This window comes from Mchenga conophoros, linkage group LG23 (assembly GCF_057382185.1).
Source record: "Mchenga conophoros isolate Kocher_MC1m ecotype Shallow Benthic linkage group LG23, M_conophoros_male_GT1.1, whole genome shotgun sequence".
In the NCBI taxonomy this organism is placed as follows: domain Eukaryota; kingdom Metazoa; phylum Chordata; class Actinopteri; order Cichliformes; family Cichlidae; genus Mchenga; species Mchenga conophoros.
In genome coordinates this window covers 23432098-23459483 of record NC_140547.1, presented here as the reverse complement: position 1 = coordinate 23459483, position 27386 = coordinate 23432098, and the positions used below count along the sequence as shown (strand labels likewise).

Genomic DNA, 27386 nt, shown 5'->3' with positions numbered 1-27386 from the left:
AGTTCGGGAAAGCTTTCAAAAGGACTTGCAAGACAGATCTCAAGTTTTGCTAATAGTACCCTCAGGTACTTTGTTAAGGTCGGCAGGGTGAACACATATGCCTCTTTTCCACGGGCACCTACTCGGCTTCAGGTTTCAGTCTTTCGCCATTGCAATGGAGTTGTTAGAGCAAGGCGGCCCAAAGGTCCTGTGATGTCATTTGAATGTGACACAACGATGGAGGACGTCAAGGCAATACTACACCTCCCTGGCCAATCAGTGGGATGCAGCCAGTCATTTTCAGCTTGAGTCAGTTAGCTTGGAACTTGGCTGAATAGGTACTATAAAGGTACCTGGTACTACGGCCTAATAAAAAACATGATTTTTCTTGGTTTCGAAGTTACAAGAGAGTGGAGTGCTGAGTTATTAGTTAGTGTTAGCTAGCTTGGTTAGCATGGTTACAAAAGAGTGTCTATCAAAAACTGGATAGAGACCATCACATTACAAGGGATTAAAGTGTGATTTGGCAGGTGGAGGAACCGTAAGATTCAGTGTAGCAGTACATCATGGGGGAAAAGAATTAGAAATAATTCATATAATAAGTGTTTTTGGTTGAGGTTCAATCCCTAGACAATATGATGCAGGTACACAAGGTAAAATTCAGTAAACCATGATTATGATCTTAAATATAAGCCCTAATATAACTGAACAGTGACCATGAACACAGCTGGTCTGCACCAGTCCAACATAGTGCATCACTGTACACTGACAGGAGACCAACTTCATCATTTTGATGTTTCATTGCCATCTTGATAACCGAAGTAACTTTGAAGCAACGGACTGGGATTGGTCAATCTTCAAAGGAATCATTTCAAAGGCCACAGGTTTGCGAGTTCATTGCACTAATAATTTTGGTCATTGCCATGGTCTCCAACCAGGGTTTTAATAGTTTTGCAATTTTCGTTAGTTTTTATTTTTATTTAGTTTTGACTTCAAATTTTCAATTTTATATCAGTTTTAATTAGTTTTTACCAATTGTTTGCTAGTTTAGTTTAGTTTTTATTTTTTGAAAATCCTTAGTTTCAGTTTAGTTTTGATTAGTTTCAGTTATAGTTTTAGTTGTGTTTGCAATAATTAAGTGTAACAAAATCCCAGTTTCATCATATCAGTCATGCTCTTCTGCTTATCCTTGGGTATGTTGCTATTCCAGCTACCATACCCTGCACCCTGGACAGGTCGCCTGTCTGTCGCAGGGCTAACACGCAGAGACAGATAACTCACATTCCCACCAATGGGTTCTTTAAATAAATAAATAAATAAAGGCAGATGAACAACCATTGATACCAGGCAACTATAAAATGTATATCTTGGCTCCAATGAGACTATTAACTCTTGCAGCACCGGGTGTTCGTAATTTTGGTTCAAGTGAATTGATAAACCTTTTGAAGGCAATTGACTCACACAGTTATGTAGATATCCCCGTCCTGTTGTCTCGGGATGCATCACGCTGCCTTGCCTGGGGTTAGCTTCTGTTTTCTGGGGATGAGGGTTGAGTGTGCTCCCTTCTCAAGGTAAGCTAGGTTAGCCTTCTTGTGTGAACTTTTCAAGTGCACTTTAAGGTTTGTGGGATTTTTTCCCCTTTAGAAATGTCCCTCATAATTTGTCTCTTTCCACTACAAGACACTTGCTTTATCCAAAACACAGTCATATTCAAAGTAATCCCAAATTGGACTCTGGCGCTTTCTCCCGACTTTTCCTGACATGATTACGCGTGGACGGAGCAGCAACACAGACGACTCGACTAACGTACTGCCACCTGCTGGCATATTGAGACACAGCAAGAAAGAAATCTGGAAACTAAACTTCATTTTCACCCTTGACTATTGTATGACATGCACACATCAATGAAAACTAAACACATTTTTGCTATAAATTCAGTTAATTTTAGTTAGTTTTGTGAACACTCATTACAGTTTTAGTTTTTTTGTTTTTATTTTTATTTCCGTTAACGAGAATGTTTTTTCACTTCTAGTTTTCGTTATTTCGTTAGTTTTCGTTAACGATAATAACCTTGTCTCCAACCATTGTTTCCCCCAGAGTGAGTGTAGCACTAATAAGATTCTAGACTTTTCGTTCACCAACCCTGGAGTGCAGAACCTTTAGCAGGCTGTTAATGCAATAAACAGCACATAAAGCAATAGTATTGTATCCAGTAAACACTAGAGATGGACCGATCCGATATTACATGTCGGTATCGGTCCAATACTGACATAAATTACTGGATCGGATATCGGAGAGAAATACGAAATGTAATCTGATCCATTAAATATCAAAAAAGCACCTCACAAAACTTGCGACATGGCGTAACTCGGCTCATAACCTTAGCACGTCGCAGCAGTATGCTCACGTGATAGAGCGGCTGCGTGTATTTGGAGCCTCCCTACCAAACTCAGAGGAAGTTATCCCAGAGAGAAGTAAAGCAAGTGTGTAAGTTCATCTCTGAATGTTTGTAAAGCATTCCCACGTTAAGCTTAAATGAAGCGACTGCCTCTTCTCTCTCCCTCCCTCTTCTGCTGCTACTTCAATCATGAAACTGCTAAATGATCAGCTGATCGGCTTTTCTGTCGTGACTCCGTCTGTCTTGTTTGTTTTTGGCCCACTTTGCACCAGAAAGAGGAAACCAGCGGCTGAACAGCAGCAGCACGTTTAAGTTTCATAAGTTTCATGTTGTTAGAATTTATTTAATATTACTTTGTACACCAGGATCTTTTTCTATGTAGCTGACGGCTATGCAGGGCAGATCTAGCAAAGTTTAGCCAGGGGGGCTGATAGGGCATTAACAGGGAAAAGGGGGCACAAAGACATACTTTTCATTCTTATTGTCATTTAAAATGTCTAGCTTTTAATAAATAATTATCTGAATCTTACACCCAAAGTTTTAATCTGATGTAAAATGTATAGAAGTCCATTACTGTCCTCAACATGAAGAAGACGGCTTTCAGGAGCAAAGTGAAGGAGGAGATGAAAGCAGCACAGCAGGAGGTCAAATGCTGCCTGAGGGAAGCAAAGGACACCTACAGGTGGAAGGTGGAGCAGAAGTTGGAGAGGAACAATATGAGGGAGGTCTGGAATGGTGTGAAAACCATCACAGGCCACAACACCAAGAAAAGCACAGTGGTGGTGACTGTGGAGAAGGCAAACGAACTCAACAACTTCTTCAACAGGTTTGACCAGCCCACAACCCCCCCACCCTCACCTTTACTACAGAGTCCTCTCCCCACTCTCCTACCTCCCTCGCTTCCCCCCCTTCCTGACACTATGACACCCCCCTCCTCCAATCCCTCTCTCAGCAGCAAGACATCTCTCCCCCCCCCCTCCTCCCAAACATCTCCCAGTGTCACAGTGGATCAGGTCAGGAGACAACTGAGGAAGCTTCGCCCCAGAAAGGCAGCAGGCCCAGACAAGGTGTGTCCTAGGATGCTAAAGGCGTGTGCTGCTGAACTTGGGGAGCCGCTACAACGAGTCTTCAATCTCAGTCTGCGACTGGGGAGAGTGCCCGCCCTATGGAAGACATCCTGCATCGTCCCGGTCCCCAAAAGGAACCGGCCCAATGAGCTGAATGACTTCCGACCGGTGGCACTGACGTCACATCTTATGAAGACTCTAGAGCGGCTCTTCCTCAACCTCCTCCGACCACAGGTACAACATGCCCAGGACCCACTACAGTTTGCATACAAGGCGGATGTCGGAGTGGAGGATGCCATCCTGTACCTCCTACACAGAGCCCACTCACACCTGGATGGGGGAAAAGGCACGGTCAGGATCCTGTTTCTTGACTTTTCCAGTGCCTTTAATACCACCTGGCCCTGTCTGCTCTAGGAGAAACTGAACAGGATGGAGGTGGCTTGGATCTCCGACTACCTCACCGACAGACCACAGTACGTCAGGCTGAAGGACATCACGTCTGACACTGTGGTCAGCAGCACAGGAGCACCACAGGGAACTGTGCTGTCTTCACCCTGTACACCTCTGACTTCTGCTACAACTCTGAATTATGCCATATTCAGAAGTTTGCAGATGACACGGCCATCATGGGGTGTATCTGGGATGATCAGGAAGAGGAGTACAGAAGTCTGGTGAGGAACTTTGTCGCATGGAGTCACACAAACCACCTGCAACTCAACACCTCAAAGACTAAGGAACTGGTTGTGGACTTCGGGAGGTCCAGAGAAGGTCCGCTGCCGGTTCAGATAGAGGGGGAGGAGGTGGAGGTGGTCAACAAGTACAAGTACCTCGGGCTGTGGGTGGACAATAAACTGGACTGGTCATGCAACACAGAGCACCTGTATAAAAAAGCCCAAAGCCGACTGTACTTCCTCAGGAGGCTGAGGTCTTTTAACATCTGCAGGAAGCTCCTGAGGATGTTTTACCAGTCGGTGGTTGCTGGAGTACTTTTCTATGCTGTGGTGTGCTGGGGGAGCAGCACAGCAAAGAAGGACTCATCCAGGCTGGAGAAACTGATCAGGAGGGCTAGCTCTGTGGTCGGCATGAAGCTGGACACTCTGGTGACAGTGGCAGAGAAAAGGACACTAAAAAAACTGCTGGACATTATGAACAATGCTGGGCATCCTCTGCACACGGCCATTAACAACCAGAAGAGTCTGTTCAGTGACAGGTTGCTTCTCCCCAAGACAAGAACTAACAGACTTAAAAACTCCTTTGTCCCACACGCCATCAAACTGTTTAACTCCTCTCTGGAGGGGAGAGGGAGGGGAAACAGGAGGACAAAGGAGGGGGGAACAACTAAGCTGTAGTGCCTCTTCACCTCACTGTACAATACCTTTTGTGCAATACTTTTGTAAATAGTCAACAGTGCAATAGACCTCAATACTTGAAACGTGCAATTCACTTGTATTTTTATTTTTATTCCTATTTATTCTATTTATCCCCTTCGTATATTTTATTTATATATGTCTCTGTATTTATATATGTGTGTGTGTGTGTGTGTGTGTGTGTGTGTGTGTGTGTGTGTGTGTGTGTGTGTGTGTGTGTGTGTGTATATAATATTCTGTAACTGTAACTTCTGTCGGTGCTGTGCTTTTGGAAACCGAATTTCCCAGAGGAACCCACCCGAGGGATTAATAAAGTTTTAGCTTATCTTATCTTATCTTATCTTACTGTATATAGTAACTGTTAAGTCTAATATACCCCAGTAAGCTATAGTACTTTTTCCTTTGGGAAGGTACCATCTGAGCAGTCTGCAATTTTGTTGAAGAAAGATGTTGAATCTATTTAATTATTCTTGAAAAATAATTGATTTCTGTGCATTTTTTTTTCACACTGCATCAAATTAAAGTTGATTACGTCGATTAAGCATCATGAGGTGGAGGGTGGGGGGTGGTTCCCTATTTTTCTTCTTTTTGCTGGGAGTTTGCAACCCTATTAGTTAGGTTGCTTAATATTTCTGCTAAGTACTGTTTAAAATACCAGAATAGGGAGGATGCAGTAGGTTTAAGTTTATTAGATTGATCAGTATTGCTGAACTATGAAATATTTTGGGTACAGTGTATTTTTTACATACAGGTATAACAGAATAGCTTTAGTGGTGTTGTTTATTTAAACTTGAGTATGAACTTATACAAAATGCAGCAAGATATTTAAAAAACAGTTTTATTGATTAAAAAACACTATATCGGATTCATATCGGTATCGGCCAATATCCAAATATATGATATCGGTATCGGACATAAAAAAGTGGTATCGTGCCATCTCTAGTAAACACCAACATTACAAACTGGGCTAAGAGAACCAAACAGTTTTTGTATTTAGCTGTAAACATGTTTATGTGTAAAGCAAAGGTGACCATTTTAACATGGTAGTCTAATGGAATCGACCTCCTTTTGGAGCAAGCCTCGAGTGGCAGTTCTTAGAACTCCTCTCAGCTTCATGTTTAAGTCCCTTAAAGCTTTACACCCACACAACACTTTTCATGACGATGCAGACTGGCTTGAAATGTACTCCTCTTAAAGGTATTTTAACTTCTCCGCCAGCACATTAGGGAAAAGGAAGGTCAATTTCTTGCCCGGCTCAATCAAAGTACTTTAATTGGACAGGGCTTTTGCTGAAAAAGTATCTACTCTCACGCACTGTCCTGAATCAAGTTATATATTAATTAAGATCAAATGCTAGGAAAAAAAAATCTATGTTAAGATGGGACCCAGCTAAACTCAGAAAAAGGTTAATGAAAAAAATGTTCACACATCTTTCAGTGTTTTATTCAGGATTTGCTTCATGTGGAAAGAAAGTAGAAGATTTTTTGAGAAGAGACTAAGAAGCTGGATCTGTGTAACTGCAATTTCCTGGAACCTAATAAAAAAACAACAACGTATAAATGCAATGAACTCTTTAAGTAAATGTTTTGTACAGTTGTCCATGTAGAACCACCAGAACTGAAAGACGAGAGAAGTCAGGCAGCTCAGAGATGGACATGTTTCAGTTTCAACATCAGACATTGAAAATGACTTTGTGACGACACTTTGCTTTGTGTGTGTGTGCGCATGGCTGGGGGTTATGTGTGTTGATATCCAGAGGTGTGCCTCCAGCAGCTGCTGTGCTACTGGCTTTCGGCACTGATATTTATTGTCTCAGACAGCCCGACAATCTCATATAGGCCTGCATCATGAGCGGCGTCCATGAGGCGTCTGTGTTGTCAAGACGCATTTACAGTAAAGACCCTGACTCTGAAATTAAAATTACCAAAGGGGAAGGTTTGTGGCACATTAGCAGGCAAGACTAAAACAGTGACAGTGCAGTACAGTATCTGATCCTTAAGCTGCAGCGAAAACACTAATACATAACTCATGAGGTGAGGTTGTTGTAGAAACCCGGCAACAGTCGCACAGCAGATCGCATTATGCTGTAGCCTTTGGGGACCCTACATAATGCAGTTATGTGACAAAGCTAGTGCACGTCAGCCACAGGCTACCTTCAGCTCGCTTGACAGTGGCTATGGAGAGATATAGCAAGAAGCATTTTATCTGCTATACCACCTAGCTGCCCTATCTCATATTTAAGCCCCTCATTATTCATGGTCATCTCATATTAGGACACTGTTTTTGAGAGCCGGCAAGACCTCCCCTCCCCATCTGGAGAAGAGGCAAATATGCTACATGGGGGGGGGGGGGGGGGGGTCTGAAGAGTCCAGGAGAAGAGAAAGAAGGAAGAGCTGGGTGTCCTATACAAGGCCCAATGTCGGCTCACTCTTCTGGTGAAGAAAAGCTGCTTAATGGCTGGATGCAGAGGTAGGATCCAGCCATAGGTAGACAATGCAAGACTTGCCCGGATAATCAATTTTATATGTCAATGGAAAAAGAAGACAAAATGCATGAATTCCCAGTGTGCAGGGAGGTGAATGTATGGAAACAGGATGGCAGTTACAGTTAATGATTGTGTTATGAGAGGCCAGTGAGGACATAAATCACACTTCCTCTCACACAGAACACTCTTAAAGTACTGTGATGTAGCATGGGATCAAAAAAAGGCTTATTGAAATAAGAATAAATACAGCTTTTAATTTGCAAACTTATTCGCCTTTATTGGTTTTGATAAGATAATACTTACAAAGCTGCTTAACAAAATCTGAAAGAACTCATCCTTTTAATGATTTAAAACATTGTCTTCTTGTTGGAAGAATACTCTAAGCTAATTAGGTACTCTCGCAAAGCAAGAATTTTACTTGTCAAAGAAATGTACCGTTGCAAAACACCCATTGATAAAGAGTCCATTTAACACTGAAGGGACATAAGAATCATGGCTCTGTTATTGACTCTATAGTACAGTGAGGTACTATAGATGTGCAATGGTCCGTACGGCCTTGCAACAAGTTGTGAAATGAACGTAAACTCCGTTTTCTCACACAGCCTTCTTCCTGTATTTACTTCCTGATCGAGATACATCTGGCCAATAAGCGGACTTCACGTGGTTTGAAGTGATGCATTTTGGTTCGACTGGCAAAGGAAATTTGCAGATTTATGATGACTGATGTCATAAATCATGACACACAGCCCTATCCTACATAAGCTGCCTTTATAGGTTAACAGTATCAGTATTGGTATTGGCAATACTGGCTCTCTGTTTACTTTGTATCAGATCGACACCAAAATTTGCAGTATCGCACAGCACTAGCTATCGCAACACTTAGATTACTTAGATTAATTGAAAAGTCATAGATGACCACCAAGCAACAGCATACAGCAAACAGTGGTGCCCACGATTTTCACAGCAGGCAACAGAACTAACTACGGTAAATCAAAAATCTTTAGGTATTGATTTGGTGTACTCATCGAGAGTAGATCATTGTAATCCAATAAAGGTAAAACAAAGTGGTAGAAATGATGTGCCCCCTCCTCTGGAGAGAGAAACAAGATTTATTCCTAGCTTTTGAATAAAACCAGCAGCTCAGGGTGTTAAAACTGACCTAGCAAAATTGAGCATTTCAGCTCAGTACATGACTAACTGCCTTTTCCCCTCTCCTGTTGGTAGGGCGTTCAGTGTCCTATAGAGAAGCTCACAAATTCAGTACTTCTCTTTCACATAGAGTACCTGTGCACAGAATTGCGCTAACACGTTTATTTTCACCGCACTGAGAAAGACATTAACTCGTTTTCTTCTAATAAAAAGCACACAGAAGAATCTGCAAACTAAAATCACGTTGAGGCCAGAACCAGGCAGCTGGGGGAACTGATTACAGCCATGTCAGATTTGATCTCTCTTGTCTGTTTATGTGCGCAGGCGTGCGCGTGAACTGGTGAGAGTGAATATTTATCCACCATTTTGTCTCCGTGGAAATCGGTTTCAGCGGCATCATCGGGACTTTGCGGCGAACGACACGTATCAGGGCTAAATTACTTCATTACTCCAGAATCAAAGCGCCGTAATCAGAGACGGATGCCCTATTTTTGCAGTAATACAAAGCGTGTACACGTGTGTGTGTTTTTGTGACTACTACTGTAGGTCAGAGTAAAGTCTGTCAGTTTTACTAACATGCTGTCAACATGATGATGATGATGTATCTCCGACTGAAGCCTTTAGCAAACTTAAACTCCCCTTTATTCAGCTTTGACTGTGTCTGTGTGCAGTCAGGCCAGCAGACACGCTGGTGCGTCTCTTCATTCTGGCATATTGCACTATGTTTTGTGTAATGTTACACTACCAGCCTACAAACTTGTGAATTCTCTGTTCACGATTTGTGTTCGCTTACATCATGCCTCACTGGAGTTGAAGAATTTTGTCGAGCAGAAGACTAGACCCTCTCTTTATCCACCTGATACCAGCCCCACGCTGCCTTACAGAAATTATAAATGTGACTTCTAGCTATTGCTTCCACTGAAATCGTGTCTGCAAGGGTATCGAAGTGTGCTTCTGCTTCTTTTCCTCTCTTTAGATATTTTGGGAAAGAAACAATCTTGGACGGAGCCTTTGGACACCGCCAGGCAAGCTGTTTCCTTCTGTTTTCAGTCTTCATGCTGAAATAAGTTCGCCGGTTACTGTGGTAACTTCATATTTAGCAAACAGATAGGAAAGGTGTGCCAACCTTTTCAGCTAGCTTCAGCAATAGTGAATAAACCTTCTGTACTACACATGGATTCAAGCAGGATAATGTGACAGTACTTCTGCCTTCTACAACTAAGGAGTGGAAGTTCGACAGTCCCTTTCTTCACCAGTTCCTGCCAAAATCTTGTAAGTAAAAGGGAAGACACTGGTATCCTTTCTTTCCTTGACATATAATGACTCTGCTACGCACATTTATAGTGATCCCAGATGGATCAGAAGCATGAAAAGTTAGCAAAGAAATACTTTGACACAGAATAAAACTGTGCAGAATCAGAATAATATCTCTTCCATAAGGCTTTTAATTATGGTGTGACACAAAGAGGCACGGCTTTCAAAATATAGCACAAAATAGGTCCAAGCCATCACTGAGGATCCAGAAGCAAAGGAGGTTATTGAGCAGAACAGCAAGGCATAAATTAAACCTGCATCCAACCTGACGATTACTTGTGAGGAACGAAGCTGACAAGTACCGGTGAGAACTGCTCACCATCTGCATGCATAGTTTAAGACGATCTACAACAGTGTAGGTAAAAATAACCAAGTTTGACTTGATACTTCAGGGCTGGTGTCTGCTTCATCTAATTGTGTGGTGTTACAAGCTTGGAGCAGATTATTTTTGTTGCTTTGCTCTTATGATACAGTACGCGGTTTTGCGATGGTGAAATCTGTAAGCTCCAATCAATCAAGTGTTCCGCGTCAGTGTTTACCAGTTATTGATGAACTTGATGGGACTGTCATGAGATTTATTTTTAATTTGTTTGATCATAAATTGGAATATTGGACAAACTGAAAAGTTGTCAAGAGTATCATATTAGATGAAATGTCAGAGGGCTACCAGAGTTATTAAGAGTGCAATAAATGGCTGCACCAAATTGCATGGCAATCTATCAAAGAGTTGTCAGGATGTTTCACAATATGAAATCTGAAAATGTCAGCCTTGAGAAAATCTTCATAAAAAATCTGGATATACACACTGGGAACCACAAAACACATGTAACACAAAACCTTTGCATCACTGAACGTCTTTATTCAGCTTCTTTGTACTATTTTCACTGTCAACATGTCAAAAGAAGAAATGCTGTACAAACCAGTTTACCAAAAATGTTGAGAGGCTGTACATGATGTCAATAAAGATAAAACACAGCGACCTGAAGAGTCATTTAAACAAGGGTTTGGCAGTTAATCTTAACCATGAGGCCATATGAGAAACTGGGACTGTTGTGGAGGGCTGCACCAATAAGCTTAGAAGGAGATACAAGCAACAGTGAGCAGAGTCGACTTTAGCTCACTTTAGCTTCTTCCAAACACCTTGGAAGGAGCCGAAATTGTGCCGGAAATCTCCTTAATCATGTTATGTAACCAATGAAAACTTAAGGAGAACCATCAAAAATCTCTTGCAGTTTTGGCTACAATTGTATTCACTTGTTTTTTTTTCTCTGTGGCCAAAGAAGGTCACGTTTAACACCGACTGTGTCTATATAATAGAATCTGTTAGCCGGAGCTCTTTTTTCTGTACAAATCTGCCTTGTTTGCAGTTTGCAGAGTAAAAAAATTCCACCTCAAACCACCTACTTTTGAAATCATCTTTTTTGAGCTGGTTCTTTTAGGGGTCACCACAGCAGATCATGTGCCTTCATCTCACCCCAGCCTTCCTCTGTCACACCAACCCCCTGCATGTCCTCTGTCACGGCATCCAAATTTGTCTTGTCCCTTTCTGATCACTCCCAATGAAAATCGTACCATACCTCCAGCTCGGCCTTCTGTGTTTCTGTCAGAGCCACCGTCTCCAAACCATACATCATAGCCGCTCTAACTACTATATTGCAAACCTTTCCCTTCACTCTTGTGTATTTCCCTTCAAAGTGCTGTGATAATACTAATCCAAAGAAAATTGGCCTTTCATTTTTTGAAAATTAAGGCCTTTTTTTTTCTTTTTTTCTTTCTATTTCTTTCTAGTATTTCATGTTCTCTAAATGTTTCCCTCTCGAGAATTATAGAGGCTATGTTAGGAATTAGAAAGAAAATTTTGGACGGCATTTCGGGTGCAAATTGAGAAGGGCTCGAGTTTCTTCACAGCAGGGATGGCCATTCATAGAAATAGCTAGTTCAAATCCATCATAAGAGAATACTCCACGGATTAGATGGATCACATGCATGACAGCAGGCATTTTTCAGTGGGCTCGACAGTATTATTATATGTAGAAGCCTATTAATAATTCTCATGTAGGTATAATCTCAGTAAATTCTAGTAACAACTTCCGTTGAATGCAGCAAAATGTAAATTTTCATCATGCAGTTTCTTCCTCCACTGGTTTGTAAGACCTCACAGTAGGAGAACTGGGAGTGAACAGTTCAATCACACCAACAGAAAGGCAAGGTGCACTAAGACACGACGAGTCACAAATGCACACGCATCGTAAGACGCACAGATACATGCTCACACTCGCACGCAGCGTAAATGTCACAGAGGAGTGCAATTTGTTGCTTCCGCTCAGAGCAGCAGCAGCAGTAGTGTGATGCGGGGTGTATTTTCCAAAATAGAAAAATATTAAAAAGGCGTTGGGAGAAACAATTTACACAAATTCATAAATGAATCCGAGGCTAAGATGCACTTCTAATATCTGCAAAGGGGACTCGGGAGGGAAAAGGCTGGGTGCTCTAAATGTTGGCACCAGTGTGACTTCTCAGTCTGTTAACACTGCACCGGGAGAAACGTTAAACCTCAACAGCTATGTGTCACCAAGTTGAATTAGAACATGTGAGAGGACATTATTGGGGATTGATACTAAGGTACAGTAATCTGAGTTAGTCCCTGTGCCCAGATTTGGGGTTATTAATGTGTTAATGCCTGGTATGATAGCAGATGTGTGAAAAATGCCAACACCCCCTACACATAACCAACACTTGAATACTTATCCCAAAACTGCTAATGAGTGGTATTTAGGGCAAATCTGATCCCACATATCATTACAGTCAACAGACCAGCTGATTGTAGCAGTGAATCAACAGAGCTTAACCAGTTTTTTGAGTTGTAGAGTTCAGTTTTACTTAACACACCCAGGCCTGGTTACTGCCAGACCTGCTGAAACAAGAAATCACTTAAACAGAACCTTTGCTGCTTCAGGACGACTTGATGTAATTGATGGAACCACAACAACAGTTCACAGCTTGAAGTTCAAGAGGACTTGGGATATACAGCATGATAATGATCCGAAACACACCAGCAAGTCCGCCTCTGAATGGACTCAAAAAATGAAACGAAGGTTTTGGAGTGGCAGAATCAAAGGCTGGACTTAAATCAGATTGAGGCACTGTGACGTGACGAGTTCTACAAAGAAAAGTGGGACAAAGTTCCTCCACAGTGATGTGAAAGAATCGTTGCCACTTATCGAAAATGCCTGATTGTGGTTCTTGCTGCCAAGGATGGCACAACCTGTTATTAGAAAAAAAAAAAAAACTAAATAAGCCAGGAAGGGGGCAAAAACTTTTTCACAGCATTGTATCCATTAATTTCTCAGCTTGTCCCAAATTACAGGGACACATAATGATAAAGTAGTAGTAGTAAGAGTATGCAGCTATGACAATTTATATGAGCGTAATCTCATTAAATTCTTTTCAAAACTACTAAAGACTTCCCTCTAACTTTATTTTGTCAGTGCCTCTTTTCTCCTTGACTGTAAGGACTTTGGTGCTTTTCCCTCCTATCTTTACATATTTTGCTTCCATCATCACGTTATAAATAACAAAAATATGGGACCATCAAACATTCAGAGTGTTTCTCATGCACATCATGTGGTCCTTCATATGCAAACACCGCGCCTAAATCAACAATAGAACTATACAGAATTAAAGAACTTCTGTTGGGCACACTGCGGAATATGCAATTGGAAAAAATCTTATAAATCATTGCGAGTCACGAAATCTTTAGGAAATGTCATAAAAATTCAATATGCATACATAATATATCCTGCAGCAATGACTTCATATGCCTTCAAAAAGGCATATGAAGTCAGAGAATGGTTGCACAAGCACAGCAAGACAAAATTGTTCAGTCTCGTGGACTGTGCACATAATGTAACTTTTCATAAGTTAGCAGATGAGATCAGAGGATTTCAGAAAGTTCATGGGAAGCTGTAGGAGACAAGACTAGGACAAGAGAAACTCCATTATTTATTTGTGTTATTCCATGGCCTTGACTCACTCTAACCTGAATGAATGAGATTCTCATTAGAACAATCTGTGTTTCAAAACTTTTAAGTGAGTGCACCAGGAAAAACATGGATGTCGGGGCTTCTTGGCTGTATTTATGTTGGTTACCCTAATATATGTAAATGTATGCAGGTTACATGAGGTATTCTGGTAATTTGATGATGAAGGGAAAAATGTTTTAAGAAGTGGTTGTACCGTTTGGCACACAGACAGGTTGCCACTTTGCCATTAAAGGACCATCCTGCAGCAACCACGTCACTATCTTAGAAGGAATTTCTGTTTCAGATCTAAGTAGTTCAGGCTTGACTCTGTTGCCGTTTACTTACACAGACAATAGGATTACTTCCACTCAGATTTGTGATTTTCAAAGATGTATTGCAGTAAAATTGCCACTTTAACGCACCAAAGTCACTTTGAAGGTGGCAACTGTTTGAGTGATTGCAGACCTGGCCCTCTTCAAAACAGCCATTTCAAAGGCAATAACACTAGAAGTTCATTGCACAGAGTAACAATAATTTTGACTGTGTTGCAGTCTCCAGCCACTGCTTCCCATCATTAGGCCATCATGTCAATAGTGGTGTCCCTTGCTCTCACTAGTAGTTGCCTCAGTCATGTGGGTTGCCCATTTTACATCACCAGTGGTTATTTCACTTGTTGCCACTTGAAGTCGCTGAATGTCATTGATTATCTGTGGTCTCTGTGGTCAGCAGCATTGCTTTCTGGGTGGATGTCCCATAAATTTGGCTTCTTTGGTAGGCGCAAATCTTCAAGGTCCAAATCCTGAGGATGTCAACTCGTCAGGGATGGTGTAGCCAGTCATGTATGGTTTGAGTCCATTAGGATTAACAACGGTACGTTCAATCTTTATGACAAATATCTGGTCCAGTCCTTACAGGATCATAAAAGATGCCTTTAAAACAAAAGATTAGGTTTTTCTTCATATGAGATAAGAAAAATGCCTTCTTTTGGAGCGAACACCATACATATCTCACACAGTCAGCTGTGGGAGTCAATATCTCCTTTAAACAGCTGTATTTTAATGCCCAGTCTCTCTGTGTTACTCACTCACGTTCAGAAGAAAAGAAAAAAACATAACTATAATGTATTCATCTCTGTGACTTACCTCTTTGAAGATGAAGACACGCATTTTGTCATCAAACCCCACATGTCAGCGGCAGCGAAGGGATAATTTCAGGATGTGAATTTTAAAAATAGCGCTCACTAATAAAACCATTTGCACCTTGTAATAAGGTAGCACAAGTGTGAGTGAGGAGAAATGCCACACAGTTTGACACTCGGTGAGTCACAGAGCGGGAAATGAACTTGTTGTAGAGGAGGGAAAGACGCCGCCAGAGCTTTATCCATTCCTTTCGGCCCCATGCATCTGCCACCATAATTTGTGATAATGATGGCGTCCCAGCAGGGCCACTCTGCGCAGAGTGATTCGGAATTGATTTAGTGCATTAATTACGACCCTGTTACGCCACTGTCATGGACAATATTTTACAATTTGATAAGCAAAAGACGCGCCGTGGGATCATTTTGATGAATTGCGAGGGTTCGGCGGTGGCACGCTTTTATGGTCGTACCTTTTAATTTAGCGGTAATCACTTTCCCCCCCCTCCAAACCGTGGAGGAAGCAAGACTTTAATTTCACCTCCGAGACCTCTGCTCTGCACCACGTCTGCTTTGATCAGGCAGAAAAAAAAAAACAGGCGCGCAGTCGACCACACACAATGACACAGAGGACGAACCGATCCTGAATGTGAGGCAGGTTCTCTGCCTTCATGCTTGCGTGAACGTGCGTGCTTCCTTAAAATGTACAGCATGCGTGTGTGTGTGTGTAGGCATGTGCATTATTTCTGTTACTCCAGCTCCAACTTTCCAGTGCTGGAGGCTAGACTGCTAGGAGTCCAGTAATGAACAGGAGCTGTGACTATTATACCACTTACTAATCCCACCCGGTGCTCAGAGAGGAGTTGCAGCCTCCACGGGAGTCAGGTTGAACAGTGGAAATCCCAAATTTATGGTTTGGCCTGTTTTTCATTGTGTTTTTACACAATATTTGGAAGTGTGTAAATAATGTATATACACTACTTTACTATGTATTTTATGTGTTCTTCCTCCTTTATTTCTTACCCAATTCAGCCAACCTACCCAACACCAACTTCTTACCCAACTGTCCTGATCATGAAGACTCCTTTTACCAGATAATAAAATCTATAGATTGTTGTTAATAGACTATTCTTATAGTTTGTACAGTGTTGTAAAGAAGTATTTGCCGCCTTATGATTTCAGTTTTTCAGACAATTTTCAGACTTACATGTTTCAGATCAAACAAATTCTAATGTTAGACAGAGGTAACCTACATAAATACCAAATGCTGTTTTCAAATGATGATTTCATTTCTTAGAGGGGTAAAAGTCATCCAGACTTATCTGTCTCTGTGGAAGAAAATCATTTTCTAGAAATAGTCCTCACAGCTGGTTGTGCAACCAGAAGTTTGGACTTTGACCGGGCCACTCCAAAATCTTTTCAGAGCAATTCAGAGGTGAAGTTGTTGGTGTGTTTTAGATCATAGTCCTGCTACATAACGCAAGGGCTACAATGGTAATAGTTGAAAATGTAACCGGATTGAAACCTTTCAAATAGTTCTATTTTCATCTCTATTTTCTATTTTTAGTCCACAGAGTATTTTCCAAAAACTCCTGGGGATTAGCCATGGCGCAAACCATTACCAGCTAAAGCTAATGCACCAGTCCATGTAGAGGCCAAATGGCACACTGATTTCATACTTCTACCAACCTGTATGACTGTATGACGGACTTAAATCACGCATGTTTGATATGGCACTGAGATGCTGTAGTAAGACATTGCTGTTCTGAGATTGAACTCAGTGTTTTGTCTTTTACTAGGCACATTACAACATGTAAAAACGTGTAACAGAGTCCAACAATCCCGGTTTAAGTTAAAATAGATAGTAAAGCTACAATCACTACCTCGTGTTTTACTTTTTCATACAGCTGATCACAGTGAATGATGACCCCCTTCTGAACCTGCTAGAATGTAGAGGAGGATGCCTACTCTGATTAAAAATTACAATGAATCAAGGGGATTCAAATTGGGTGAGTTGATGGGGTTGAGTAATGATGGCAAACTATAGCAGAGCCTGAACATTAGGCTGCTAAGCTAATGTTGGAGAGTGTGTGTTTGTGGAAAGTTAATACACGTCCTAATCAAGGCTCAGAAGAATTCTAATGTGCACTCTCTATTCAAAAGCAGCTCCATTAACTAAAATTGTTCTCAGATACCAAACGTTTAATCACAATTAATGGTTGAAAAGTGTTTTCCATTAGCTCTCTCTCTCACACACACGTTAATCAGATTAAGCTCTTAAAGTGGTCGGATCATGCCATTTACCCAAATTTCTGTAACTACACATAAATAGTACACAACTTTATATTTTTAACACAAGTAGCGCTGGCACTGTTATCCAGCCATTGACTTGAACACTTCTCCATGTGGGGTCAGAGGGGAACAGGGGTTTTTCCAGTGCTGGTTTGTAAGAAGCGGGGTATGTCATGGATAGTTTGGCAGTGCATCAAAAGGGGCTTATAGCAACACCAGATTTAGCTAAACCCTGTTGCTACTCTAAGATGCTTAACTTGGAAGACGATACACTATTCTGTAAGAAAAAGTAACACAGTATTTTAGATGTGATGATGTCCACTAGATTAGACACTTATGATCACTTTCTGTCTTTATCATATCAATCGGATATTTCACATTTATAAATGATTTGTCATACTCAACAAATATAAGGCTGGGAAGTTCTGGTCCCTCATTTATTTATATTTCGCTTATGAGGAGCCAGACTTTGTGGGAATTTGCTGGTGGTTTTGATCAATAGCTCTCCAGGGTTTCAGAAGGTATTTTAAAGTGTTTCTTTTCAAATGACTGCTTTTTCCACTCATTTTCAGTCCAGTCCTTGTACCTGACCATTTTCAGAGGAATGTTGGTTTGTTTGTTAAGCTGCTCAACACTGGCCTATGAACCATTCAACATACAAAAGCAATGCCTAATTTCAGGGATGAACCAGTTTTGTGTCTACACATAACAGACATACTGGCAGAGAACCAATTTTAAATTGTATGTTTAGGGACTTTGTTTCTAGCAGCCTCATTTTCTCCCATTTCTTTACTTGAATCTATGAAAAATACAAAAGGTAACATGTTTAACTGATAACAGTTTTTAACCATGTTGTACCAACAAGGTGATTCCCAAAGAGCCAAAAATATGGCATGATCTTCAGTAACTATCCGTTGAAGATAAATAGTAACTGAAAATCATCATGGAGCTGCATTTCAGTCGGTGGTGTTGAAGACCTTGTCAAAATTAATGAATTATGAACACAGAAAAGCACTATTAGATTTTGATGCACCATGCAAGACCATCTGGAAAATATTTGATTGGCAGCAGCTTCAAATGCCAATGCAGTAAAATCATACCTGGATAGAAAAACACATAGTAGAGCACTATCAGTCATGGATTGGCCTCCCCAGGTCCTGGACCTCAACATTATTGAAGCAGTGTGAGATCATGTTGACAGAGAACAGAACAAAAGGCAGAAAGCAGCCTGGAGAACTATTCCTGAAAACTACTTAAAGAAATGATGAAAAAGCTGCCTAATAGATAGACTGTGCTGAAGAATAAAGGTGGTCACACCAAATATCGACTTTCAAGCTCATTAGAGTTGGGGAAACTCTTATTTTTTGGTATTTCTATGAATGTTTTCACCTATTTCCAATTTTCCAACAAAAATATAAAGAAATGAGGGGTGGTTCAAGATAGTTGCACAGTAAAGTACATTGGGTAGATACAGTTCTTAGTTAAAGGTGTTTTTTTGTTCTCACTGATGTTACTTAGACATAGGCCCCAAAGTAAAACATCAGGCACTTTGAAAATGTGTTATGAAACAAACATCAATGCACCAAAGCCTGATAGTCATAAAAATGATCAAGGCGTGCACCTCGGTGCTCAAATAAAACAGCTGCACTTGCAGCAACAAAGCAGAAGTAATAACTTGATCCAGTCTAAGCAGCAACTTACATGAAAGGAAGCATTTCTGCTCACTTTGCTAGCTTTTGTTTATCTTTGGCAATCAAAGAGATAGAAAGGGTGGAAATGACAGAGCTGCCAATGCTTAGCTGTCAGACATCAAGATGTTTTTGGTCGTTTATGTTCATTCTTTTGTAAGTCTTTAAAAAAAAGGTTGGTAGAGTAAGTGCACACATATGTTGTAGCTCTAAGAAGATGCATTACGGATAATAAAAACACATATTATGGCCAAATGTTTTCTCATGCCTTTGAAAATGTATGAAGCAAGGCAATCGTTGCGACAAATAGAATGCTTCACTCATTATTTTTTTCTCTAGTCTCTACTTTCCTGCCATTCTTCTTCTTAAGAGATTACTTAACTCTAGGCTCCACTCTGGTAAAGGAGCCAAAAATTTTTTCAATAAATAAAGAACACAGAGTAAAGTGTTCTATTTTTTTTCTCTTGGACTTCGACATCTCCATTATCCGACAATTAACGAGCTATAAGATACATCGGGGCAGTGCCACCGTGATCTGGCAGGGTGCTGGCTGGCACGAGCAGGGTGCTAATTTTCTCAGCATTAAGAGCTGTAATTATGCAAACGCTGCTGGGCGCCCGCGAGGCGCTAACAGCCCCCCATTCCAAGCGACAGTCCCAACCTTTTATGAGCTCCTCAGCGGTTCAGAGGCTAATGAAACTGTACGATCCACCCAGCTAGTAAGCCCCCCTTCTTCCCACTGTCGCTCGGGATCATGGTGTCATTACGTGGTGAAGAGGCCCTGTGGCAGCTATTGAGCAATGTGGAGCACAATAGCATGAAACATTTATAGAGAGCAGGGACGGAGAGTGAGAGAAAGTACTTGACCTCCACAGTGGCCCTGTACCGTACCTCTCTCTGTCTCTCTCCATGTAAATAACATCCCTCACTTTGAGGGAAGAGCTCTTTTCTCAGTCTCCCCCCCCCCAAAAAAAAAAAAAAAAGCACAGAGGGAATTAGAGTCATTGAGAAGCAAGTGGTGGAAGATTCTGCAATTATCAAATCAAGCTGACGTGAGACAATGAATAGATGCTTTTAATCAGTGATGAAAATATTTACAAGTGATTCTCTTTATTCCTTTTGCCAGGTACCATTAGGCATGGAAACTCTACTGGAAGATTGGAACACCAGAAAAAATAAGGAATAATAAAACGTTGCCTGGTCTGATGAGTCTTGACTAGGATCAGAATTTGATTCAAATAACCCGAAAGCATAGATCCGTCCGGCTTTATATCAACACTTCGAGGTTTTTGGTGTTTCTTGGCACACTTTCAGCCCCTCAGTGCCAACTGAGCATTGTTTAAACACCACAGCCTACCTGAGGATTGTTGCTGACCATGTTTATCCCTTTATAACCACAGTGTACTCATCCCCTGATGGTTGCTACCAGCAAGGATAACACGCCAGGTCACAAAGCTCAGATCGTCTCAAACTGGTTTCTTGAATATGACTTTGCTGTACCTTCTTGAATCAATGCCATAAAGAATTAAGGCAGTTTTGGAAGAAAAGGAAGTGTAACCAGGTACTCGCAAGATACACCAAACAAAGAGTCTAGAATTTAGGTAGTGGACTGTTTAACACAGGACTCCACACAAGTCCAAGTTCTAGAGGACAAATTGGTTTAGGATTTGGTGACCATGAAAGCCATAGCATATGATTTCTATAATTTGAATGCTAAAACATTTGCTGAGCCCCCTGGGCCCTATGGGTCAAAGACCTGTTATCCTAGAGGAGACTGCTTCAATGGAAAACAACAACGTTGGCATAGTGGCCCCACGGCATATAAGGGTTTCCCCTAGAACATCATTCTCTATAATATTATATTTCAGAAGCTTTTAGATGTTCCTCGCTGTATAAAAGAGGCCACACCTTGAGAAAGTACACAAAGTAAGTGTCAGTATAGTATATCATAACTAACTAGGATGAATGGCAAACATGTTGAAGGGCAGACACGGTGAAACAAGTGTGATAGAGTGGAGTATGAATTACTGCCTCGCGGTAAATTAATGGCATAGGACCGCACTCTCAGACAGAGAGGCGAGCGATCAGAAGAGCTCTGAATAATGACACGGAGAAGCCGTAATCTCTGGCTACCACTCCGATCTCAGAGGGTTAGAGCAAGGACATAAAATAAGAAAAATCCCTCCAAATCCGAAGAGGTTATGACGTAAAAGAGCAAGGAGGAAGCTTCATCAAAGAAAACGAACAGCACCACTCTGAGCCGAGTGACCTTTGCTCCGCTTAAGCGTGGCCTCGTTCGGATGCACGTATATGCATACAGTAAGAGGCAGCAGACGTAGTCTCAGGATGTACGCTTTGAGAATAGCTGAGCTGCAGAACAACTGAACGCTTTCATTTTCAGCTCAAAGCCTTTGGTGGAAGAAGTCTCTTTTCTCGCCTGTCTCAGCTGACTTTATATTTTCCTCTCTCCTCTGTTTCCCGGCTGTGCTGAACCGAAGTCACATCCTCGCTGCCATTCTTTAAAAAAAAGAAAAAAAAAGCAGAAATGAGTCCCGGTTAAAAAAGCTGTATCTCTGTTTTCTCTCTGTCTCTCCTTGCTGGTGTTTGCCAGAGATAAGCTCAGTAAAGAGTGTCTCCGTCTGCATGTCGACATAGAGTATACACCTCAGTGACCGTGTCATTCATCTCCCTTTATTGCTCAAGACTGTGTGCGTGTCCAAGAACGTGTGTTTGTATCCCCAACTTGTGATGGATTCAGTCCTCTTGGGGGAACTTTAGAGAGAGTTTAAAGCGCACCCTGCAACACGAGCGCTTCGCCGTGTGACGTTTTCGTGGTTTCGTGGATAGACACCCGGCCGCCGCCGCGCTCTCAGCTGCAGACCTGGCATCGCGCCCTGTGTTTTGCAGCGCTAGCAAGCAGATTGATCCGGCTTTAATGAAGAGTCCTTCAGCCTAGGTGACATCATTAGCTGCTTGTGGGCCACTGCGGGCCACTTGGCGCGGCTCCTCGCTTCACTTCTGGGAAAATAGGTCATTGTGAGTGACAGACAGACAACGTCCAAGGGAGCTGGCCAGCAAACTAGAAAGAGGGGGTATGCAAGGCAGCAGCATGGTGATGCCCTTCAGACACCTGTGACTGTGGTCACAAAACATTCATCTCTCTGCTTAAAGTACTTCTAAAGAACCACCGACACTTTCAGAGAGAAGTTTCTACTAAGCACGAAAACGTCTGGGAACTTTCGAGACCTGATACTGCTTGTTAAGAATTTCAGCTGACAGTGATGATAGTGATGTCACTTCTTATCTATGACTAATATCTGCTTTGCCCTTCACCTGAGTTCCTTGGTCTTATAGTTATTGGTCAATCCAATGAGTGCATTCAGACAAATCCTTACTATACTGCAAACTTGTTTAAAAAGCCCTGTATTACAGGATGTGAAGCATTAACTAAAATAAGTACATAAAACAGGCATCAGTGATACTGGACACTGTTGTGACACTGATGGAAGTGGAGGTGGGTTGCAAAGCGATCAGCATATTGATGAGCTTTGCATCATCAGCTGGCTGTGTTAAATCTGTCTAACACTGATCTTCCAGGATTGTAGGCTGAGCCTGACTTCGTGGCCTGTATGACCTGATAATAAGATCTATTAAAATCTTCGTTCATACCCTCATCACATAATTTCTATTCGCCTTCCTCTGGATTAGACTGGGGTCGACTTGGGGGCAGCTGACCTCTGCATTGGCAGTAATTTAATACATGTGACCTCCCATCAAAGCCAAGAAATCAAGACATTAAAGGCTTCAAGTATCTCCTTTATTTAAAACTGTGTCTTGAAATTTGACATATTTTCCACACAGGAAAGCTGCACAGTGACTGAAAATGCTCCACCTGTGTGGGCCTGTAAGGTATGTGAAAAAAAGCATCAGGATGTATTTGTAAGTAAAAATTGGCCCCAATCTGCGATATCTGAGTGCACTGAACAGAGGCAGAGACTAAGTAAAAGTCAAGGAAATGTGCTTTAGAGCAAAGCTGCACCACAGAAGGCTGCAGAGCCATATCATCCATCTAACTGTCAGCACCTCACCAGGCTAAAATCACCATGCCTTCATGTCTGTCGCTGCCCTCTCTTCCTCACTTCTGCCCTGTATCAACCTCCCCCCCCCCATTCATAAACACACAAACACACACAATAGCTGCACACTGTAATTTTCACACAGCAGCTGTTTTTGCCTGCCATAAAAGTGACATCCCTCTTGCTCTTCTCTTTCCTCTCTCTCCTTCTTTTCTTCTTTTTTTTACCTCTCCATCCCTCTGTGCCGTGGCCATCCATTCGTCCATATATACTTTATGTTCCTCCCAAGCTGCTGATTTTCCCTGTCCTAGCGTTTCCACGCTGCCTGCGGCTCAACGTGTTTGAGCCTGTGTGCTGCGCTCAGATGTGTGTATGTGCAGATGATGTGCCGATGCTGAACTTTTCATGAACCATTATGCATATGCTCCAAGTTTAGGGGCAGTATTTTAAGTTGCAGACTGACAAGCAAGAGGAACAGGAAGCAGCGTGACTTCACTGCTTATGGTTAAGAATAGAAAACAATTTCCATCTGGTTTTGTTTGGTGATCAACAAGTCAGAACTGATTTTTATTGATTTTGTCTATGCAACTTTTTACAGGTAAACTCTACCAAGCTTTAGAAGGGTCCATGAGTGAGCTTTTAAAAATCCAGGTGGGGTCTCACTGATTTCTTGTAGCCAATAGGATTACTGCTTTACAACTGTCCCCCCCTCCCGCTTCACTTTCAGTTAACAATCCCCCAGATGCCTAATTGTTTCTCTAATGATGCTGGGCCTAATGGGACTGTTTATGGTATTCATTTGATAGCTCTGGCCCAGTAATTAGACTGCACCTCACTTCATTAAACAGCAGGGAGGAGGGACTGGGCCTGGTGGCACATACAGTATGTGTGCATGCAGTAGAGAAAAAAGTGAATTTTAAAACACAGGCCGGATGACACACACACACACACACACAGAGAAACACACACACTCCAAAAGAAGCTGCAGACCCAGGAGATGACTGTGTTCAGCTGGAATGGCGATGGCACTTTGCATTCAGAGTGCCTCTCATTTGCCTGCAGTCTTTCACAGACGTTTCTTCCATTGTAATTCTTACCACTGCCTCTTATCATGAGTTCCATTGTACTGTGATGTGTTGTATTGTCTTGGCAAAGGGCTTCAATCAATATCTATGGGTTCTCTTGAAGTGAATAAAATTCTCAACCCTTTGCTTGTTAAATTATTGTAACTCCCACCAGATAAGAGATTCAGTGAGTCAGCTGCCTTGAATGCAAAAGCGTTGTCTCTGAAAGGCATTATCCAACTTTTTAAGAGTTTGTTAAATTGGTTATCTTTTAAAATACATTTCATTCAGCACCTCTGCAATCCAAAAAAAGGGGGGGGGGGTTGTTTTTTATCTGCAGTAGTTTAAATTTGGTTGCTCTGCTGGCATGGAGAGCACTGAGAAACACTGAGAGAGACCAGTGCAGAATGTAGCAAACATCAGTGACCGCTCGTATACTGACTGACTCAGAAACAGCACGAAAAGGAGGGAGAGGGGTGGAGATGGGCTCCAAAGTGGCTTGCATGTGCGCACCAACTATAATTAGCTCATATAATGGTCCTTATGTGCCATTTTGCCAGCTGGATGTGTTGAAAAGCATCTACTGACCCATTGGGTGATGTGAGCTGGCATCACCTAATGGGTCAGATTTTTGCAACTGACCATGTTCTATATACATTTGTGGGAGCGCCTTAAATACAGAAAGAGAATATTTAAATCAGACACGCAAATCGATTCATCAATATTTGCAACATGGAGTTTATGGCTAATTGCATCTATATTTAACACCAAAAACAAGCACGTCTATTGTACTTGATGTTGAAATGAACTGACTGTGTTTTCTAAATCTTGACTATAGTATATATTTGGATCTCGTAAATATGCAATATAGAATCATTTTACTCAACAAATGAACTCTAATGAGTTCAGAAAACCTTTTCTGTCTGTGTGCGCCGTGTTAACCTTACATCTTGAACATAATCAAAACTGGGTTAAGCCTCCTGACTGGGATCTCTGTGTCCGACTGAGATGCCGAAACATTCCAGCTCTTTCTTTGTGTCTCCAAAAATACATTCCAGCCTCATCTCTGTCTATATTTAGCCACTATCACTTTTACTATCCACATTTGTAGTCCATGATTTATGCATAGTTTAGCACAATGATGAGTCAGTGAAGGTTTAAGAGGATTATGCCTTTATCTAAAAATCTCGATTTTGCACTGACCATAAAGTAGTGAGTGTTTACGATGGAGAAAACAGAATGAGTGAGCAGAGACAGAGCCTGAGCGCTCTCATTGTAAAACATTCACCGTCTTTCTGCCTGTCTCTCTCCGTGGTCCTGAATCCCATCTGTTGCCCAATACAGAATGCTAAAACGCCCAGTCTTTCTCTCTTGCTCGCCATCAATCCATTAAAGCAAACGGACCAGAGACGGTTTCACCCCCGTACCTTGAGGAAGGAGAGGTTGCGGTTTCGATCAATGCTGGTAATCTCCAGATTCCCCATGACGACTTCGCAGTTCTCGTAGAGCTTCTTCAGGGTGCGGTACTGCTGGTCCAGGTCTGAGAGTGTGCTCAATTTGTTCTCTGTACCAGGACAAACTACACACAAAAACAGAAGAAGAAGAAAAAAAAGGGTCACGTTTGAGACAATTTGTCTTACAGAGCATGTTAACTATGCTGACAGATTCAAAAAGGGAGAAACGCAAACAGTGTAATTAATGATTTTCAGCCATTCATGACCACAGTAGTCATTATGCTTAAAGGCCAGCAGGCTAGCTAACTTGATTACATACATACACAACACTTAAAGGTCAGCACAACCAGTTAACCTAGATAACTTAAACAGCTTTTTCTTTTTTGCCCCTCTTGTAAAACTGATGGAAAATCCCATATAGCTGATCTCACTCTATTCTATAACTACAGCCACGGCTGAACATGGTGGAATTTGTAACTAAAGCTTCACTGGCGTGTGCTCCGAATGCGTTAGAATGAAATCAAGACAAAGAAACATCCAGGAGCAGAGATCTGAGGACTAAAACCGTGTGAATACGAGAGCTCGACACAGTGAAAGAACGTGAACGAGGGAGGGCTGAAGGACAGAGGGAACAGTGGGAGGGAATCGAGGATTGAGGGATTACATAAATTGCTGAAAGGGGAGTGCAGCAGACGTGACCCTCGACAATGAGGGAGACGCGAGAGTGAAGACTTGGGGAGGGACAAGTGGGGTTAGAGGGGTGGATATCATTTCTCTGAGGCACTGACCTACAGTCTAGGTCTGGCACAGGCACACCGTTTAATCAAAGATATTCAAATTGCATTGGTTGACCTTTACCGAGGGTTTCACTTGGAGACTTTACTTGGCTGACGAGAGTACAAGACTTTGAAGATATTATGGGGAGTAGACACGACTCTGTTGGTGTGTGGGAACCCCGGGCAATTAGATAAGGGTAGGCTTTTCTCCCAGTTTTAGCTGCGTGCACAAAAACAACCATTTTTGTTCCCTACCTTACTGCAAACTCTATACTGTAGAAAGGCATGAAAAGCAAGGGAACTTTCTAAGAGTCAAGAGCAACACCATAACACCACAAAACCAGCCACGCATTTATTCATCAAAAGAAGAGTGAAATAAAGAGAAAAAAGGAAAATAATACAAAAAAGTAAATAAAGTTAATTAAAAGATTCTACAAATATAGCAAAAGTAATAGAAATAGACATCAAATACAGAAAAAGTGCAACTTTTTAAACTTTTTGCAACACACAGTGAGGACAGACAATGCAAAAATGCAACTACACGAGGAAATTAAAACATCAGAAAATACACGAGAGACAAGACAAATAGACTACAATGATTTTATAAATGAATTATTACCTACATTCATTTTTAATGCTATTTTGTGTTTGAATATTATGTTTTTATGACTCATTTATTAAAATCTTGACAGTTTTGGTCCCCCATATTCAACTCTTTTGCTAAAATAAGTCATGTAACTGGCCGTCTGCAGTGCTCATGATAAATGCAACACAATCGACTAATGCAGTGGCTACCACTGTAATTAGTTCCTCATATTTGCGCCCATCAAGCCCTCTTTCCGTCCCTGCCAGCATTTCCACCAGTCACTCAAGCTCCCCAGCCTCAGTCCTGCGACCATCTGCTCCATTCAGCTGGCACGATCGCCATGTTACCGCAGGCGCGACCAGAGGTTTGTGTGTCGGTTTGTGCGTGCGGCGTGGCACCAGGATGGAGTTTGGCTCAATGTAATTAAACTGCTCATTAAAGTTTGTCAGCAGTTCAACTTCGAATAGGTCTTACTTTAAAACAGAATAATCACTTTTTTTTTCAGATACAGCACCAACTGTTTAGGTTAGCAGA

General features: G+C 41.7%; 1 protein-coding gene across 1 annotated transcript in view; it reads right to left on the bottom strand.

Annotated features, from left to right (window-relative positions):
• LOC146547256 (receptor tyrosine-protein kinase erbB-4-like) overlaps positions 1-27386 on the bottom strand; it is a 373065-nt gene that overhangs the window by 161707 nt on the left and 183972 nt on the right. The window contains exon 2 of the mRNA XM_085263592.1: positions 25464-25615. Within this exon, the coding sequence (XP_085119718.1) occupies positions 25464-25615 (152 nt within the window). The remainder of the gene's footprint in view (positions 1-25463; positions 25616-27386) is intronic.